This window comes from Paroedura picta, chromosome 4 (assembly GCF_049243985.1).
Source record: "Paroedura picta isolate Pp20150507F chromosome 4, Ppicta_v3.0, whole genome shotgun sequence".
Taxonomy (NCBI): domain Eukaryota; kingdom Metazoa; phylum Chordata; class Lepidosauria; order Squamata; family Gekkonidae; genus Paroedura; species Paroedura picta.
Genome location: NC_135372.1, coordinates 128,499,377 through 128,517,817, shown reverse-complemented (window position 1 = coordinate 128,517,817; position 18,441 = coordinate 128,499,377). Strand labels below are relative to the sequence as shown.

The 18,441-nt window shown below is 45.9% G+C and overlaps 1 protein-coding gene across 9 annotated transcripts in view; it reads left to right on the top strand.

Annotated features, from left to right (window-relative positions):
• The window catches only part of NFATC2 (nuclear factor of activated T cells 2), a 157,379-nt gene extending 144,395 nt beyond the window's left edge, over positions 1-12,984 (top strand). For all 9 annotated transcript variants that reach the window (XM_077335632.1, XM_077335635.1, XM_077335633.1 and 6 more), the window contains one exon: positions 5,105-12,984. In XM_077335632.1, coding sequence (XP_077191747.1) covers positions 5,105-5,160 — 56 coding nt within the window. In that variant the 3' untranslated portion in view covers positions 5,161-12,984. The remainder of the gene's footprint in view (positions 1-5,104) is intronic.
• The last annotated feature ends 5,457 nt before the right edge of the window (positions 12,985-18,441 follow it).

The following is an 18,441-nucleotide window of genomic DNA, read 5'->3' as shown; positions in this document are numbered from 1 at the left end:
AGGCAGGTTCCAGGGCTGAAGAAGTTCAGTTGAGGCCAGTTTAACCTTTTTGGTTCATTCTTGTTTCAAAGAAGAAGAGCGGTTGCCATCTTTTTTGCACACTCACATGCATAAATTTTGCATTTCTGCCAGGACTGTTTCCAGGTCTGACGTTCTCTGCATATACACATGCAAATCCTATAGAACTAAGATCTCCACTGGGGGGGGGTGACCTGGTATTTAAGAGGGTCCTGGTTTTAACTGTATTATTATTAATGTAACCTGCCACGAGCCCTCTTGCAGGGATAGATATCAAGTCAAATAAACCAATAGAAAGAACATTTATTTTATTTAAATGATTTCAGTCCTGTCCTATAAAGGGGCCTTTGCAAAGTCTTTGGAAACCAAGTATAATTGCATTAGAAATCCCAAAGCGATTAACCCGCAAGAAATATCCTAATTCCCTAACATCGTCATAAAACCAGTGTTAAAACCCTCGGTGAAACCAACGTTAATTAAAAACAGTATCCTGAAAAGACATTTTTTTGGAAAGCATAACGAACACAAGCCCCATTAAAAAGTACATTTAATTCAACAGACTGCCAGAAAAACTGAGAGTCAAGAGCATCCTATGGGAGAGATTCCAGAACTGTAGCACTGCTGTACAGGACACACTCTTAGTTGCCAGCCTCTGGATGATGTCTGGAGATCTGGAACTACAACCGATTTCCAGATTGTTCAGTTTCCTTTGGAGGAACCACCAGCTTTGGAGATTGGCCTCTATGGTATTATATCCTGCTGAGTTCCCCCAGGTTCCACCTCTAATCTCCAGGAATTTCCCAACCCTGTTGGCAACCCAACCTATATCTAATGGTTGGGAACACAAGGAGAGGTATCTCTAATGATGATAGCTACTGAAATCTGTTGTGATTGTGGGGTGGAGCCCAAATAGCGTAGGGTGAAGTATAATGCCATCGAGTCCAGCCTCCAAAGCAGCCATTTCCTCCAGGGGAATTGATTGCTGTAGTCTGAAGATCCATTGCAGTTCCAGAAGATCCCCAGGTACCACCTGGAGGTTGGCAACCTCAACCTGCAAGCTTAAACGCTAGAACCCAAACACAACCTGACCAAGAGCTCAGCCATTTTTTTGGTATCTTCTATGAGCAAGATTAGTGCCTCTTGTGGCGCAGAGTGGTAAGGCAACAGACATGAGGTCTGAAAGCTCTGCCCATGAGGCTGGGAGTTTGATCCCAGCAGCCAGCTCAAGGTTGACTCAGCCTTCCATCCTTCCGAAGTCGGTGAAATGAGTACCCAGCTTGCTGGGGGGTAAACGGTAATGACTGGGGAAGGCACTGGCAAACCACCCCGTATTGAGTCTGCCATGAAAACGCTAGAGAGCGTCACCCCAAGGGTCAGACATAACCCGGTGCTTGCACAGGGGATACCTTTACCTTTACCTATGAGCAAGATTGCATCCTGTGGCTGCAAGCCAGTTGTCTCTAGGTACCACTGAAATAAAGGGAATGTCATTTCCTTGGAATAATGGAGCCTTTTTTTTTTTGGTATTTTTTGTACTGCTGGAAGCACTTGCCTCGGTAAACTTTTAATTTAATTTTGTTTTCAACCCAACAGGGATTCCATTCATGATGGATGGGTGTATGTGTATGTGTGTGTGTGTGTGTGTGTGGGGGGGGGGGGGTTGGCTGTCACAAGGTACTTTCTAACAGGAAAGATGCTCTGTTTCCAAACAGGTTGCTTTCATTAAATGGAGGGGGGCAGGGGACCCATCCCTACAGTGCAGAGTTCCCCACCACCCCCTTCTCGGCTTCACTGCACGAACAACCGTGTTAATGGATATGCCAGCCGCCAGTGTTTTGAGCCCACTTGTTTACGGAAGGGAAATGACCCTCCACTCCCGCCTCGGAGCCGGTGCCCACCTCTTTTTACCTAACTGCTATTTTTAGCGACTGAAAAATTTCCATTGAAGATCTGCTCTTCTCGTTTCCTGGGTAGAGAAAACAGGAAGCCTTCTCTTTTTTTTAGAAAAAAGGAGTTTCAGCTACAAGATGACAAAACTAGACCAATTTCACCTCCCGCTGGTTGCTTGCTTACACTGCAGCGCTCCGGAAGACCAGCTGTGCTCCTGGGCACCAGGGTAATCCGAGGCCTCAGGAAAGCAAATAGGTTGGTCAGATGTGTCTTATACAGGCAAATCTTCTGCACATGTGCAGTGCAGTTTGAAGCAGAGTGACGCCTGGCTAAGTTTAGGGTTGCCAGTTCTGGCTTGAGAAATTCCTAGAGATTTGGAGGGGATGGGGCCCGGGGAGGGCAGGGGTTGGGGTTGGGAGCCATTTTCTCTGGAGGATCAGACCTCTGCAATCTGGGTCCATTCCGCACACATTAGTTAATGCACTTTCAATGCACTTTAGAAGTACATTTTCCTGTTCTGCTGCAAAAGTACACTGAAAGTGCATTATCCTACACATGCAGAAAAGACCCTTGTTACCGGTTTTAATTCTGGGAGATCTCCCTCCACCACCTGGAGCCTGGCAATACTAATTGAATGGGGCCAGAAGACCATAACTTTTTTGAGGATTGATCTGTTTGCAAGTAGAGTTCAGTCAGGCTTCAAGTAGTTGCAGGATTGTCACCCTATGACTGTTGACAGCCAACGTCTATGTCTTATTTCATTTAGGGGAATTAGGGTTTTATCTACCCCTTCCTTCACGAATCTCAGGGTGATTCTCCCCTTCTTAATCTTACAACAACTTTTGTTAGGTAGGTCAGGCCGAGATACAGAAATTGGCCAAAACTTACCCAGTGAACTTCATGACTGACTGGAGATCTCCTCTGGGGTCAGATCCCCGGCTTTCAACTACCGACTATCTTCTTCAATGGTCTGACAGTACAATAGGCTCAATCATGCATAAGCTGTGCTCTTTTAAACACTTTATTTAATGGGAAGACCAACGGAGGGGTGCATGGGTCTCCTTGTTTTTGCAATCTGTTGTTTACATTAGCGATCCCCAACCTGTGTGCCGCGGAGCATCTGTAGGTTTACCAGAGGTCCTCTTTTAGAGGACAGGTCCACTTTTTTTGGTGACCATATTCTTTTGGGCTCTTAAAAAAAAAACCTGATGAAAACGTCCTCTTTTAAGGTTGGAAAGCTAGGAATGCTTCGAGTCAGTAGCAATCATCACAGCTTAAATAGTAGGGGTAGATCAAATGAGATCTGTCAAAGTGATCCCTTGTTTGAAGTCACTGGGAAATACGTCCCCTTTTTTACTTTTCACACGTGACCTTCAGCCGCAGCCACTCCCAGCAATACGCCATGCGCCAAAGAATTCCCTTTTGTGCAAGCTATTGTGTTTTCGGTTGTTTTTAGAAATTGCCTGCGCTTGTGTAGGCTGGCATTCTTTTAATAGCCTAGGGGACTTGGTTTTGTTGTTGTTAAATAGCACTCTTCTTGTATTGTGGTATTGTGGAATTTGTATTGTGGTAATCAGTGGAAAGGCATTTTTATACGAAGGTGAGCTTATACGGTTCGCTGGTAGAGTATTTGCTTGCAGAGTTCTGTCCCTGACATCTCCAGTTAAAAGGACCAGGCAGCAAGGTGACACGAAAGAGCCCAGACTGAGACTCCACAGAGCTGCTTTCGGGGGTGGTTGGCCATTGCCTTCCTCTGCACAGCAACCCTGAACTTCCTCGGTAGTCTCCCATCCAAATATGCACTAGGGCCGACCCTGCTTAGCTTTCAAGATCTGATGAGATCACCCTGGCCTGGGCTATCCAGCTCAAGGGTCAGGGCATAGTTTTTTAATGCACCCCCCCCCCCCCGCCCTGCAACAGCAGACTTTGAGCAGATAATTTAAAAATAAACAGAGGGGAGAAATTAGACTTAATTTGCGTAATATCTAATGGCAAAAGCAGTTACCTGCACTTGGTTTGAGTCATGAGCAAAAATATGAGGCCCTGTGTCAGTTTAGCCATGCAAGGAATTGCTAAGGTCTAGTGCAGGGGTAGTCAAACTGCGGCCCTCCAGATGTCCATGGACTACAATTCCCAATTGCAAAGAGCAGACACTGTTTCAATACTACCCAGATCACAGTGCAAACTAATCAGTATCCTAGTCTTAAACAGCACGGGGGGGGGGGGAGGTTTATGGGCTTCAGCACTTGCTACACTTAATTTTCCAGCCAATGCTCATTCTTTATGGCACAACATTGCACTGCTGGAATGGGAATCCTTGATCATGTTGACACAGGAGCACAGCCATCCTAGATTAGCCTAAAGCAGAAAAATAGCACCCTGGCCTTCCACCTAAATTAGCACAGATGACAACAGAGTGGAAAGCTCCCTGACATGAATGGGGCTTCACCAGGGCCTTCCTGGTTTAATATGCTCCATAAGAAGGATCTGCCTGCATCTTGCCAATTTCTGGGTAACCTTTACTAGGCTACGACGGCTGTATTTATTTATGGTTTCAGGGGAGTAGCCCTGCTGGTTTGCAGCACAAGAGCAAGACTAGATTTCAGCAGTGCTATAGAACAGGGGTAGTCAACCTGTGGTCCTCCAGATGTCCATGGCCTACAATTCCCATGAGCCCCTGCCAGCAAATGCTGGCAGGGGCTCGTGGGAATTGTAGGCCATGGACATCTGGAGGACCACAGGTTGACTACCCCTGCTGTAGAATATCAGACGAAAGGAGCTTTGACTCCTAAGATCTTAGACCCTGGAAATCTTGTTCGTCTTCAAGGTGCTACTAGACTTGAATCTTGTATTTATTTATGTTGCTCAACATTTGTAAACCTACAAATGTTTATAGTTTTGGGTTTTTTTTAAATGCCGGTGCAGATGTTGAGGCTGATAACGGTAGACAACACCAAAACTTGAAAGGGAGGTCAGAATTCCTGTGGAAGAGGGGAAGATGCTAGATGGAACGTAGGCACCCCTCCCCATCACAACTACCTAGGGACTTGCACTATGTCGTATCTTCACTGAGCACTGGGGGAGGGGATAAAGGGACTTTTAACGAAAGAGCCACCTGTGGCTTTCTTTTGGGCTCCCTTTTTTCGTCCCGTGCAAAGTAACCTTCCTCTCTTCCCCCTCCTCTTCTCCTTCGCAGTTAACGAAATTATCAGGAAAGAGTTTTCGGGACTCCCTGCCAGAAGTCAGACGTAGATGATGAGATTTGCAAGACGGCTCCTTCCGAACGCTTCCGTGCCTGACCTCCTGGATCCTTTCTCCGGCCCCGTCCTGCCTCCGGCTTCCTTAAGCGATCATCTCAAGGCACCAGTTCAACACCGAGAACAATGCACTGGCATCGGACTGACAGCTCTGTCTAAACGACGCGGCACCTCTCACCGTAAACACCAGACAAAGAACACTCTTCCTTTTCTCCAAAGATCATGGTATTCTCATGTAGCAAATTACGCGCCTGATTGAACTCCTCATTAATGCAGTTCACAGATATATATATATAATTTTTTTAAGCATGTGTATGCAGCATCAGCTTCCAAGCAGCCCAAGCCTCTCTGCATAACTGTAATGGGAAACTGCTCTACAAATATGAAGGGGGAATTGCAATGTGTGTTCCTGTTTGCTTGAAAATCTGTAAAGTGGTTTTCTGAATAACAAGCTAGAGACCCCAGGTTGCACTGAAGCTACAGTTTCCGCTACTAAAAAAAGAGAATCATAGAATCATAGAGTTGGAAGGGGCCATACAGGCCATCAGCCCCCTGCTCAACGCAGGATCAGCCCAAAGCATCCTAAAGAGGATGCATACTTAGAGCTCATCCAGCTAAAATTAATACTCATAGGCTTGGATCCTAGTGACCATGTTCTGCAATGTCCTTCACTCCGGCCATGCCATGCCACCACTGCCCCTGGTCCTTCTGTCTGTGCAGGATCAATGGTTTTCAATGAGCTCTTGCACAAATGGACGAGACAACAGTCCCCGTGCTGCAGCTGGAGCGAAGTATGTGCGGAATACAGCTGTAGGATCCATCCCACTGATTAAAAAAGTTATTTGTATCTCCTCTTCCAAATCAGTGGAATTGATGAACAGCACTTTGGGCTGTGTTGCACCTTCATCTACATTGGGATTGAAATGGGGGTTGTTTTTAGGATTCCTTGCAGGCCCTGCAAATATAATCAAATTAAAATAGAATCAGATTGGTGAAAAAACAGAAGGCCGGGCAACTCTGAAAGATGCCGCCTTTCCAAGCTTTCATCAATGGGTTGGATGAAACCCATCATCAGGCTACAATTCTAAGTACATTTGCTTGCTTGGGAAAGTGTCATGAAAAGCAATAGATTGGATCCGAGCAGTTTTTCCTCTTCAGTAATGGGACCAACAAAAAGGCTCGGGGGAGATGGGGGCGTATTAATGGGACCAGTATAGACAAAAGCAATGTGTGGACAGGGGCTGGAGAAATGTTCGGAATGGTCAGATAGAGCAAACAAAGACGGGAGAAAATGGTCAGATGGAGAAAGAAGGGAAACAAGCATTTTAACTGATAAATGAGAGGAGTGATTTGCAGCAATATGAACTTGTTTTTCAGCCTCCTGTCTTTGTTCGTTCTTCTGTTCTCATCCGTTCTTTCTTCCCTGTACCAGAATGCACGTGGACATTAAAGGGGATCTGGATGCGCTATATATGCAATGTTGGCAAAGTTAGTTGGTTGCCAGCAGCTAGGCAAGCAAAACTCCCTAACAGAATATCAGGACCACGCAAATGACAGATGCCCGTTAGCTTTCCAACAAAGAGCTCTGCATTTCACCCAGTTTTTATTTTAAATGCCTAGGCAACATTTAAGCATTTCTTTGTTTTCTTGGCCAAAGACGTCGATCTAGAAAGAGCCTGAAAATTGAACCTGACCTTATTTTCCATACCACATTCTTGCAATCAACATCAAGCACCCCAGGAGGGTGGAGGTTGGAGGGTGAACTTGCTACGTTTTTTTTTTAAAGAGAAAAGCAACCTATTTTAAAAGCCCCAACCCCCCAAAAAATCAGAACTGCATCAAACTTGAAATGCCATAAACAGCAAGTGATTGAAATTCTTGCCAATCGAATTATGCAGAATTTCTGGAGCTGATCCATGGTTGGAACATCTCAGATCTTTTGCTATTATTTGCAGCTGAAAGCATTGTAGATGCTTTGCATCATATAGTATTCCTACCATATCATTACCTCCTGGAACTGTAAAATAAAGCAGTGCTTGGGGAAATTGTATATAGTGAAATATGGTGAGATAATACAGCAGCTGTTTATAATAATAATTAAGTATGTAATAACAGTGTTGCTAAATTGGTGTCAGTAGGTTTTAAGGTCTTTGTTGGACATTTATGTTTCAAACATTTAAGTAAGTTTCAAAGCCAATTTTTGGACATTTAAGTAAGTTTCAAAGCCAATTTTTGAATTACCAGGCCTCCTCCAAGACAGGCTTATGAAGACACAAGTGTGCAGTTGTGAATTTCCTGCATTCTGTAGGGAGTTGGGCTACTTGACCCTGAAGGTCCCTTCCAGATCTTTGATTCTATGGTTCTAGTTAGTATTGCAGAAATAAATTAATTCTGAGTTGCATCCAATTGTTCTTCTCCACCAGAAGAAGGGCATTTTATGCTGATTCCCCTCAACACACAATATACTGCACCCAATTTGTTTGTTTGTGTGTGTGTGTGTGGGGGGGGATCTCCTGAGCCCCAGGAGGCGTTTTTCAGATGTACAATCTACCTTAAAGACTCCAGTTAAACTTTCTTAGGTTTGCAGACTAATAATGTAGTGTTAAGCAGAGTTACACCCATTTATTTTGGTGGGTTAAAGGGGTATAACTCTGCTTCACATTGCCCTGTAAAATATTCAAACCTGTAGACCATAGAGTTTAGGCTGAATGCACATCTTTTGCTGCTCTTCCTGAATTTGCTAGAGCCAGTTAAACCTCGTATTGAGCACATATGAAAAACAGAAAACCATTTCTAAACATGTTTCAGTTTTGGATGCGGAAAACCAGGAAGGCAGTTTTGAATGCATGCACGGATGGGGGTGCAGGAAGATTGATTTGTGGTGGCCTTTTGACCTTCCCACATTTCACCAGGCAGTGTGATTTTACTGAAAGATGCTCTTTGCTCCGTTTGAATTGCAAATAGCTTATCTTTGGGCCCAGGCTTCCACTGGACAGCTTGGTGAAGGCTCAGAGCAGCCCACGCATTCGGCCTCAAACTCAATCCAGATGACAATTTCAATCCAAGGAGGTCCAACAGATTTTAGCTTCAGTGCCTGCTGGGGTTTCTTGCAATGTTTTTCTCAGACGAGACAAACGTAGGGTTGGATCCAACCAGAAATTTTTGCTGGTTAAAAAAAAGAGGTGGTTCCCCTCTGACTATTCCAAAAACTTATGCTGTGTGTGTGTGTGTGTGTGTGTGTGTGTGTGTGTGTGTGAGAGAGAAGTAACCTACATGAACAAAAGCCACACAGGATGGAGAGATGGGTTGCGAATGAGCAAACAATCTGGCCGGACCTGATCCCCCGGAAGTAGTCATGCTGCCTTCTGCTCCCAATGTTGTCCATGGTGAAAAACCTCCAGCTGATTACAAACTATTTTGTTGCTCCGTCTGGTACATGGCCAATGAAATGAACGGGAGGTTCTTGACTCTTTCGCTTTGCAGATTACTGAATGTCCTATATAAGGTCCTTCTTACCAGCTGGATTGCAGTGTCATGTAATATAAGAATTATTTTAACGGCGGCTGTATGAAGGTGAGCTCCCCAACTGCCTCAGTTTGCAAATGTTGTTGATGTTGACAGTTTGCTGATATGTCAAAGTAATGTTCGTCATTCTGAACACTTCCATGTACAAGATTCAAATGAGTAGTCGTGTTGGTCTGAAGTAGCACAATAAAATCAGAGTCCAGTAGCACCTTTAAGACCAACAAAGATTTATTCAGGGTGTGAGCTTTCAAGTGCAAGCACTCTTCCTCAGACTAAGAACTCTGATTTTATTGTACTTCCATGTACTAAATTATTTCTTTGGATTCAACAGTAATTGTCCAGTATTGATGTTTGCGCAGTCCACACAAGCCTCTTTCTGGTTTTCTTGTCTGAAGTTAAACATCAGGTTCGCCTTGGATCACTTAATGGCCTGGTGTGAGTAATTTGTACTCGGTTTCTCTGGAAGACGGCCATTTTTGCATCTGAGGACATTCTCTCTTTTCCTCGGTTATCTGAACGTTTCATGACAATGCTTTCCTGCCATTGTGCCCAACGCCATCCCAAGGCATTGTCCGTGAGGTGAGCATCTGGGACGCATTTTCCGCCCACCTTACTCCGTGCTCAAGTATAAGCAATGTTCTGTAAAACCAGGATCATCTCATTTTTTAAAAAATTGTATCTTTGAACTTTCCACTTCTTTTTTTCTTGTTGTTTAACCTCGGCTTTGGCTAAATTGTTACAGGATGAGCTCCTGTGAACTTTTGCACCAAATCCATTATACGGGGGAGGAGAGTGATCTGTCTTAGGAGAGTTTTTGGGAAAGTGACAGCTGTTTAGAAAGAGCTGTTGTCATTTATGGATGCCTTTTGGAAGTGAAGGATGCCAAAAGGAGAAATGGCGTGCAGAGATAATTTATAATTAAGTGGACCAAGTTAATTATAAACAATCCCTCTTGCTGGCCTTTCTCTCTCTCATTTATTGGTGATTTTAAAGCAGAATTTAAGATTACCCGAATTTCAGTGGCAATATGTCTGTTGTTGTATGTGATTTTAGTGGTAGAAGGAATGTTTTCTAACCGTGGTTTTGCACTCAGTTAATACTGCCTGTGGGCATTTTGTAGCCAAAGCAAAGTTCCTTTTCTGTCTTACCTTGTGCTGCATAGTAACTTAACTTGACCTGCATATAATACAGACCACATAAATCCCATTGCTTTCCGTGGGAGAGAGAATCTGTTAAGGAACCTGAGCTCCTCCACTAAAATCAACAGGAAAAGTGCCCCATCTTTGGCTCAATAATGCCCCGTGTAAATAGGTGTCTTTTCTTTAATGGAGTACATCATGCTCTAAATGTTATATATTTTTTCAAAGTCAGCGCTAGGTTACTGTATAAAAATGCTGCTGCTTGACTTATGTACCTGGAAAGTTCTCGACAGTAGCTGGCAAATCGTATTTTTGAAAACAAAATATATATATTGTACAATAAGATCTTTTAAAAAAAAGAAATGGCTTACTATTTTTTTTTAAATAGCTGCAGTTTAGGCGACCCTCCCTCCCCAGCCCTTGGGCTGGTATTTATAAATAGTCTGTTTGCATCTTTTTTTGGTAGGCTGCAATTTATAGTATAGGACAGGGGTGGCCTATACAACTGTGGCTCTCCAGATGTCCATGAGCTACAATTACAATGAACCCATGCCAGCATGGCTCATGGGTATTGTAGTCCATGAATAATAGAGGTGCTTAGAAGTCCAAAGTCATCTTCTATAGCAGGGCTAGTCAACCTGTGGTCCTCCAGATGTTCATGGACTACAATTCCCACGAGCCCCTGCCAGCAAACGCTGGCAGGAGCTCATGGGAATTGTAATCCATGAACATCTGGAGGACCACAGGCTGACTACCCCTGTTCTATAGTATCCAAACACTTGGTTTTCACAGAAAAGGTGACTAAAAAAAACCCAGTGGTTTTCACAAGACAGACATAACCGGTATTTTCGGTTTCCTACAAAACTTTATCCTAACAGATACAACTTATCGCCATGAGTTCTTGCAGCTAAAGAAGCTGTATGCCGTCTCAGATTGGTTTGACTGCGTGACCTAATTGGTATTGAAAAAAGCAAGGAACCGTAAATATCCCCAAGGTCGTGCTTTATCTTTTATTATTCACACGCTGGGTTATCCCAAAGTATTGATTCAGATTCGTTCACCGCGTTCGTCTTCGTGATTGTTAATTGTAGTCTACAGACATCTGGAGAGACACAGTTTGGCCGCCTCTGGTATAGGAAGTGGCCTTAGTGGGAAGCAGGTGCCACAAAAGCTTTCCTTGCGGAAGGCAGGGTGCACCAGCAGTTCTCCCAGGGCTTTATGGCCACGCTCCCCACCTCCTTCCACTGCCTCCACCCCACCCCAAAGCCTTTTCCGTGTATCAAGCTTTATTTTTGTATTGCCTGTAAGGGCCCAGCAATATCCATGCCTTTTGCAGAAAAGGTGAAAAGCACAAGAAGCATCCCCAAAGACTCAGATTGCACAAGATTCTTGGTAGAAGCTTTAGCGGCTGCTTTTGATTCAGCCCACGAGGCCCCCGCGCCGAACTTTTAAGATGTTGCTACATTGGATGCACCTTGACATTTTAAGGATGGTGTGAAGAACTTTCTTGGCTTTGTAGACGACTTTCTCTTAAAATCGCCCTGCCGCCCCTTCCCTTCCGATCCGCTGAATAATCATTGCAAACGAGTTATCTGCTTCATTGACAAATCAGTAATTTTGTCTCATCGCCGGTTATAAGGCTTGTTTATCCAATTATATCTGTATAATGTATGTAATAATTTGTAAAAAGAAAACAACCACCACCACCAAACGGACACCAGTACCTTCGTTGGAAGGTGTTGGTAGTAATTGTACAAGTTCGTCCAGGGTGTGATCGTCACGCTAAATGCATCCCACAAGGCTTGTACATGTATAGTTCAGGGGATTAATGGAATCTTGGGAATCTAAGCTTTACTTTTCAAAAGTTAGGGTTCTAGTCCCCAGGGCTACAGAGACAGAGAAATGTTTAAGTCTGTGGGCATCTTTGTAATTCTGACACAGCATGGTGAGCACAGCCACAAAATGGCTGCTGCAGAAGGCGGAGCCAGCTACAAAATGGCTACCAAAGCTCACCTTCAGTTGCACAGTTAGGATCCTGATGTTGTGGCAGTGACTGCCAAATTGATATTTCTAAAAATCTGCAGAGCCAACCAAATCTTCAAAGGTCAATCAAATACACTGTTTGGCCGAAGCCCCACCCGGTCCCACCCATTTCCTAAAAACATCTGCTGGGTGCCAGGAAAGGTCTTAGCAGGCGCCATGATGCTCACACTCACCATCTTGGGGATCCCTGGTTTAAACAATCAGGAAGGTGGAGACAAGTATTAGTGTGTTGTTTCTTGTTCCTGAGACAACCTCACCAATAGTTTCCAAGGTTTTCAAAGCCTTCACTCAGGTTGTTCACGTGAGAGCAATTCTGCCAGAAATAGTATATTGCAAAGGTGACAAGTTCCATAAGGAAGAAGGGGCTTTGATTTCCGTTGGACTCTCTGAGTTATACCCCTTGTATGCATTGATGGTAGATCAGCACCTTCTACCTTTGAGGGGGGAAATGATGCACCAGCTGTGATAATTGCAGGTGGTTAATATACGCTAATTAGCAACAGCCTTCCAGCTCATGTGGAATTCATACGGCCTCTTGCTGAACAAGTGATCCATCTCTAGTGATCCAACCAGGGGCAGGCAGAGGGTGGGGGAGAGAATCTGAGCATAAGATACAAGTAAATCTCTTGGATTTAATGCATCTCCTTTGCATTTGTTGTTACGGGTTCCCAAAGAAGTCCAGCAAACCGGAAGGCCCCTGCCATTACCGTGATTTGGACCTGCAATTTGAAAAATCAAAGTCTAATCATGGAATCTTGTCTTCTTGTGAGATAATCTTAACCCAAATGTCCTCCTTACGTTTGGGATTTAAGAAAGTCCACGAGCGATCTTCTCTGTAAAAATATGTTTTCGCCAAGCATTTTAAATTTCCTGCATCTGTAAACCAATGAAAAGAACCACGTTGAGGAGAATGTCTGTTTAGTGTAAAGAATGTAATATTCTAATTTTTTTTGCCTGCCTTTTAACATTTACAGCCTAGAGGCTGGGGAAATGTGATGGTGTTTTAGCATCATCTGCAGAAATGCCTGAATATGTAAATCAGCATAACGAAGGAATGACTCTTTAGGCGTAGTCAAACTGCGGCCCTCCAGATGTCAGTGGACTACAATTCCCATGAGCCCCTACCGGCGAATGCTGGCAGGGGCTCATGGGAATTGTAGTCCACTGACATCTGGAGGGCCGCAGTTTGACTACCCCTGCTAGGGGCTGTTCCCAGGTGCTCCAATCTAACTGTCAAATATCCAACTTATATTTACAGCTAACCATGTACATTTACTTGCAAAAAAAAGAAGGGAAAACAGCTTTTAAATTACTATGGCATATGTATGTTTTTCATTGAATTCCTTGTTGAACATGCCTTAACTAGGAAGCTGTATCTGTTATATTCCCCTATGCAACATTTTAATCTCCAATTTAATGGTGATTTTTTTTTTTGCTTTTTTGTAAAATGTTTTTATACAGCTTGTATTATTATAGTCTGGCAATAAATCAAAGGGCAACTACTGCTGTTGTGTGTCTGTGTGTCTCTATACACCGCTCACATGTTTGTAGTTTTGACTAATTAGAAGGAACAAGCTCTGATGAAAGGGCCTGAACAATATCTCTGCAGCTGGGCACTTGCAAGGAATCTAATTGCTACTTGGGTGACAGTCAGCCTGATCTAATTAAAACATAACTTTGTGATGAAATGGAAGCCAATGGTATGTGTTCAAGGCCTTCCCCCACTAGCAGTCAGTTTTGCAGAAAGGAGATTTTAAGGGAAGAAGAGTTGGTTTTTATACCACGCTTTTGCACTCCCCAAACGAGTCTCACAGCGGCTTGCAATCAATCACCTCCTCTCCCTACAACAAACACGTTGTGAGATAGGCGAGGCTGAGAGAGCTCTGAGAGAACTGTAACCTGCCCAAGGTCACCCAGGTGGCCGCCACCCTTAACCAGTACACCAAGCTGGCTCTCTGGAAATGGTGTGTCAAGCCCTCTAGAATGGCCCTCTGCTGGCCAAGCGTGGTGCAGTGGTTAAGAGTGATAGATAAAGAAAACTGGATTGGACTCCCCACTCCTCCACATGAAGCTGACTGGGTGACCTTGGACCAGTGACAGTACTCTCAGAATTCCCTCAGCCCCACCGGCCTCAAAAGACGCCTGTGGTGGGGAGGGGAAGGGAAGGACCCTCGAAGAGAAAAGCCAGATATAAAAGCCTTCTTTTCTCCATACTCTCCTTTCAAATGTCTACAGATGTTTTGAGCCCAAAGGAGACCAGATGCTGACTCTCAGGGCAACCAAGGATTCTCTCCAGAGGATGTGTCAAAGGATGGTGACATAGGAACAAAGTTAAGAGGCTTGTTATTCAACATCTTGCCTTCAGAAATCAGCAGTGGAAGGTGCCGTAACGTTGCAGCCAACGTACAGTGACCCCATCGAATTTCCAAGGCAACAGGGGGTGATATACCATTGCTTGCCTCTACAATGCAACCCTGGATTTGGTTGATGGTCTCCTATCCACATCTTAACCAGCACCAGCCCCGCTTAGCTTCTAAGATCTGATGAGATCAGGGTAACCTGGACCACCCGCGAGAAATTACATTGGGATTAAAATTAAACTGGGAAAAAATTAGGGGACAGTCTGATTCTCACAAGGTTTGTGGAAGACACACTGGCTCTGGGCTCCTTGTTCCCTCTCCCCCCCCCTCTCACACTCACACACACAGACACACACACACACTCTTCCCCATTCTGCCCCAACCTCACCCCCCTTGCCTCTTGCTTCCCTGACCAATGGCCAACCACCTCCAGATGTCCCTTGCCTGGCTTCCAGACAAAGCAATGGATCTCCTAGCTAGACTACATACATGCCATATGACAAATGAACACTGACCAACTTTCTCAAGTTGCCACCCACCTGCCTGCCTGTCTCATGCTGGGGGGCAGCCTGGGTGATGCAGGGCTGTCTGTGGGCCACTGGAGGAAAGACATAGCCAGCCACACGTGTCTCTTCTCCCCCCCCCCTCCCCGAATCCCAGCAGCCCTCCTTTCCGCAGCCTCGGCCTCTCCACCAGCAACGGTTTCCTAAAGCCTAATTTTTTGCACAACAGGTTTTACCACTAGTTGGAAGGGGCCATACAGGCCATCTAGTCCAACCCCCTGCTCAACGCAGGATCAGCCCCAAACATCCTAAAGCCTCCTAAACCCCAGAAGAAGTCATTCTCATTACAGGTGTTTTTAAGCCCAAAAGAGGCCGGACACACCCAATAAAGAGGATATGTCAAAGGGGACATCTGGTGACCCTATTGAGCTGTCCGAAAAAAACAGGTTCTTTCCAGGCACCTTGGAAGGCCGGTTCTGTACAGCCCGCCAGCGCCACCTGCAGGAAGTCGGTCGCCACTATCCCCGTCAGGGGGTCCCCTTCGCCTTCAACCTCGCCGGGAACGCTGCTGTTAACACGCCCCACGCTGCGCTCCCGCTTGGCGGCTGATGACACGGGCGCTGGCCTTGCATGGCCGGAGGCGCAGGGAGCTAAAGCGGGAGCAGGCGACGGAACCCGCCGGGCTGTGGCAAAGCTCCAGCCGCGAGCTTGCAGCTCAGCTCCCCTCCGCTGCTCGCGAACCTTTAGAGAGCCGGCAGGAGGAGGAGATCCTGTGGCTGCCCCGCGCAAGGAGGCGTCTGCGGACTGTGCATTGACTGGCGCGCCTCCTAGCGGCTGCGCAGGGAGGAGAGGCCGGCGGGACTATCCATGCCGGCCTTGAGAGGAAAGCGGAACGGCAAAGGGAGCAGCGGCCGTTCCGAGACCATTTTTAACCTCTGAGCTTCCCTTGCTGGCCTGCTGGAAGGGAATTCCGACAGGCACCGCTCTTAATTCGCAGTCAGAGTAGTTCAGCAGTGGAATAGGCTGCCTAAGGAGGTGGTGAGCTCCTGACCCACAGGTGCCTCTCCTGTAAGGTTTGAAGAATTTGAAACTCCCTCCCCAGGGAGGCTGGTCCGTCTCCCTCCGTGATTTGTTGCATCTGGCATAGCTCCCAGTAACAGTTATTGGCCCTCCTTCTAGCCTGGTTTGTTTATGTGAATTTAATTGGATTTTTGAGCTTGCTGTGGAGGTTAAAAGCTGCAGCTTCTAATCTGGTGAGATGGGTTTGATTCCCTGCTCCCCCACGTGCAGCCAGCTGGGTGACCCGGGACTCATCACAGTCCTGATAGAGCTGTTCTCCCACAGTAGTCCTGTCAGGGCTCTCTCAGCCTCCCCTACCTCACAGGGTGTCTGTTGTAAGCTGCTTTGAGACTCCTTCGGGTAGTGAAAAGCAGGGTATAAACACCAACCCTTCTTTTTAAGTTTATCTTTAATCGCTTAAATAAGCAATGTTAAGAACTCTGTTTCAGTGTATCGAAGAAGTGTGGGGACACCTCAAAGATTAGGCCCAGAATAAAACTTGCTGCTGGACTCAAACTTTGTACTACATTTTTATATAGGTATGCGTACATGTGTGTGTGTGTGTAAGCGCTTGCCCCTGTGTGCCTGTCTTTGGCTTTGTGTGTGTGTGTGTGGCTTTCAACTAGCCTCTGTCTGTGGCTTGCAACCGAATTCTTGGTTGCCCGGAAACCTGCAACTCCGATTCTCCCAAAGGAACAAGCTGAAAGCATCTGTGTTGTTAATGAAAGCCAAGCGACTGTGATGGCAGAAAACATGAGTCAGTGTGAACTTAGGGGGTCGGGGTGTGTGCAGCAGCTGGGAAGATTCGCTGGACAGAAATGCATCGGAAACCCCCCAAAGAACTGTCTCTTGCACCCAAGCCAAGAGATCGAGGGGGGGGGGAGGAGAGGGGAGGCCCCCCTGTTGCCTAGCGATGAACTGTTGGACAGCCGCCTCCCCAGGGGAATTCTGAGGGTTGGTGAATGAGATGTGAGATGAAAAGCACAACAAACACACACACACACACAACAAACTCTGCAGCTCTTAGTCACTCATGAGTCAAGCAAAACTCTTTTGCGAAGCCAAATGGAGAATGATTTATTTGTTTCAAATAGTTTAGGCATATTCATAATTAAGAACAGGGTTCACTGCCGTAGAGAAGCTGGATGGGTAAGGGAATGATGCTGCCTTCTAGGACTCGTAGGGTTGCCAGCCCTGGCTTGGGAAATACCTAGAGATTTTGGGCAGGGGTCTGAGGAGGGCTGGGTTTGGGGACGGTTCTCTTCCGCAGAGTTGCTGGACTCCAGATGCTGGTTGAAAATCTCCAACTATTACAAGTGAGATCTGTTCCCCTGGAGAAAATGGCCACTTTGGAGGGTGAACTCTACCTCCATATACCCATTCTCAAGCCCCGCCCTCTCCAGGCTCCACCCCCAAAACCTCCAGGTATTTCCCAAACCCTACTCATCAGGGTTCCAAATGAGGATGTAACATCCTGGCATCAGGAGAGCCAGCTTGGTTCTGTTAAGAGCAGTGCCCTGTAATCTGGATAACTGGATTTGTTTCATCACTCCTCCACAGGCAGCCAGCTGGATGATCCTGGGCTATTCACAGTTCTCTTAGAGCTGTTCTCACATATCAGTTGTCTTAGAGCTCTCCCGGCCTCACCTACCTCACAGGGTATCTGTTGTGGGCAGAGGAAGGGGCGGGGATTGTAAGCTGCTCTGAGACTCCATGGGGTAGTGAGAAGCGAGGTTCAAAAAACTCTCATGATCACTTGATGTCTTTCTGTCTCCATTTCCTCCCTGCTGCTCTGCTGGGGAGGGGACAGGACATGCCAGCAGGAGGTTTTCTGCTGAAGCAGAGCCCAGTCACTGTAGCTCCCTTGTCTGCCATCTGAGCCTTCGCCTCAGAAGAATATTAGCTGCCAGCCATTATGCGCTAAACAGGGTAGTCAAACTGCGGCACTCCAGATGTCCATGGACTACAATTCCCAGGAGCCCCTGCCAACGAAAGCTGGTAGGGGCTCCTGGGAATTGTAGTGCATGGACATCTGGAGGGCCGCAGTTTGACTACCCGTGCTCTAAAGGAATTGGAGCAAAGCCCAATAAGGTCTTGGCCCTTCCATCCTTTATCTTCCTGGTATGACTGGATGGCCCTTTGCTGTCTCTTCTGGCTCTGGGTGTGATTCTAACCCTGAGCAACCAAAGCACAGAATCAGATTTATTAACGCAGTCAAAACCGAGCAAACACAGCACATGTATTAACATACATCAAATAAAAATGGATACATTGATGGTAGAGCATGCTGGATCTACATGAGCTTGGGAAATGTCCATGACTCCCAGATGAATGGCATGAATTGGACCTTGGTCATCACCTAGTAGGGGGAAAGCACTGTAAGTAGCTCTTTTTTAAAAGAAAAGAAAAAGGTATAGATCATGGCATTTAAACTTCAGCAGGCTGTTTTAGTGACTCTGATTCCCTGTGGATATTGTATGCTGATGTAGGAAAAACAGAACCGGAAGACTCTGGCAATCCTACTCCAAAAACTGGTGTTTTCACAGGTAAGGTAAAGGTAAAGGTATCCCCTGTGCAAGCACTGGGTTATGTCTGACCCTTGGGGTGATGCCCTCTAGTGTTTTCATGGCAGACTCAATACGGGGTG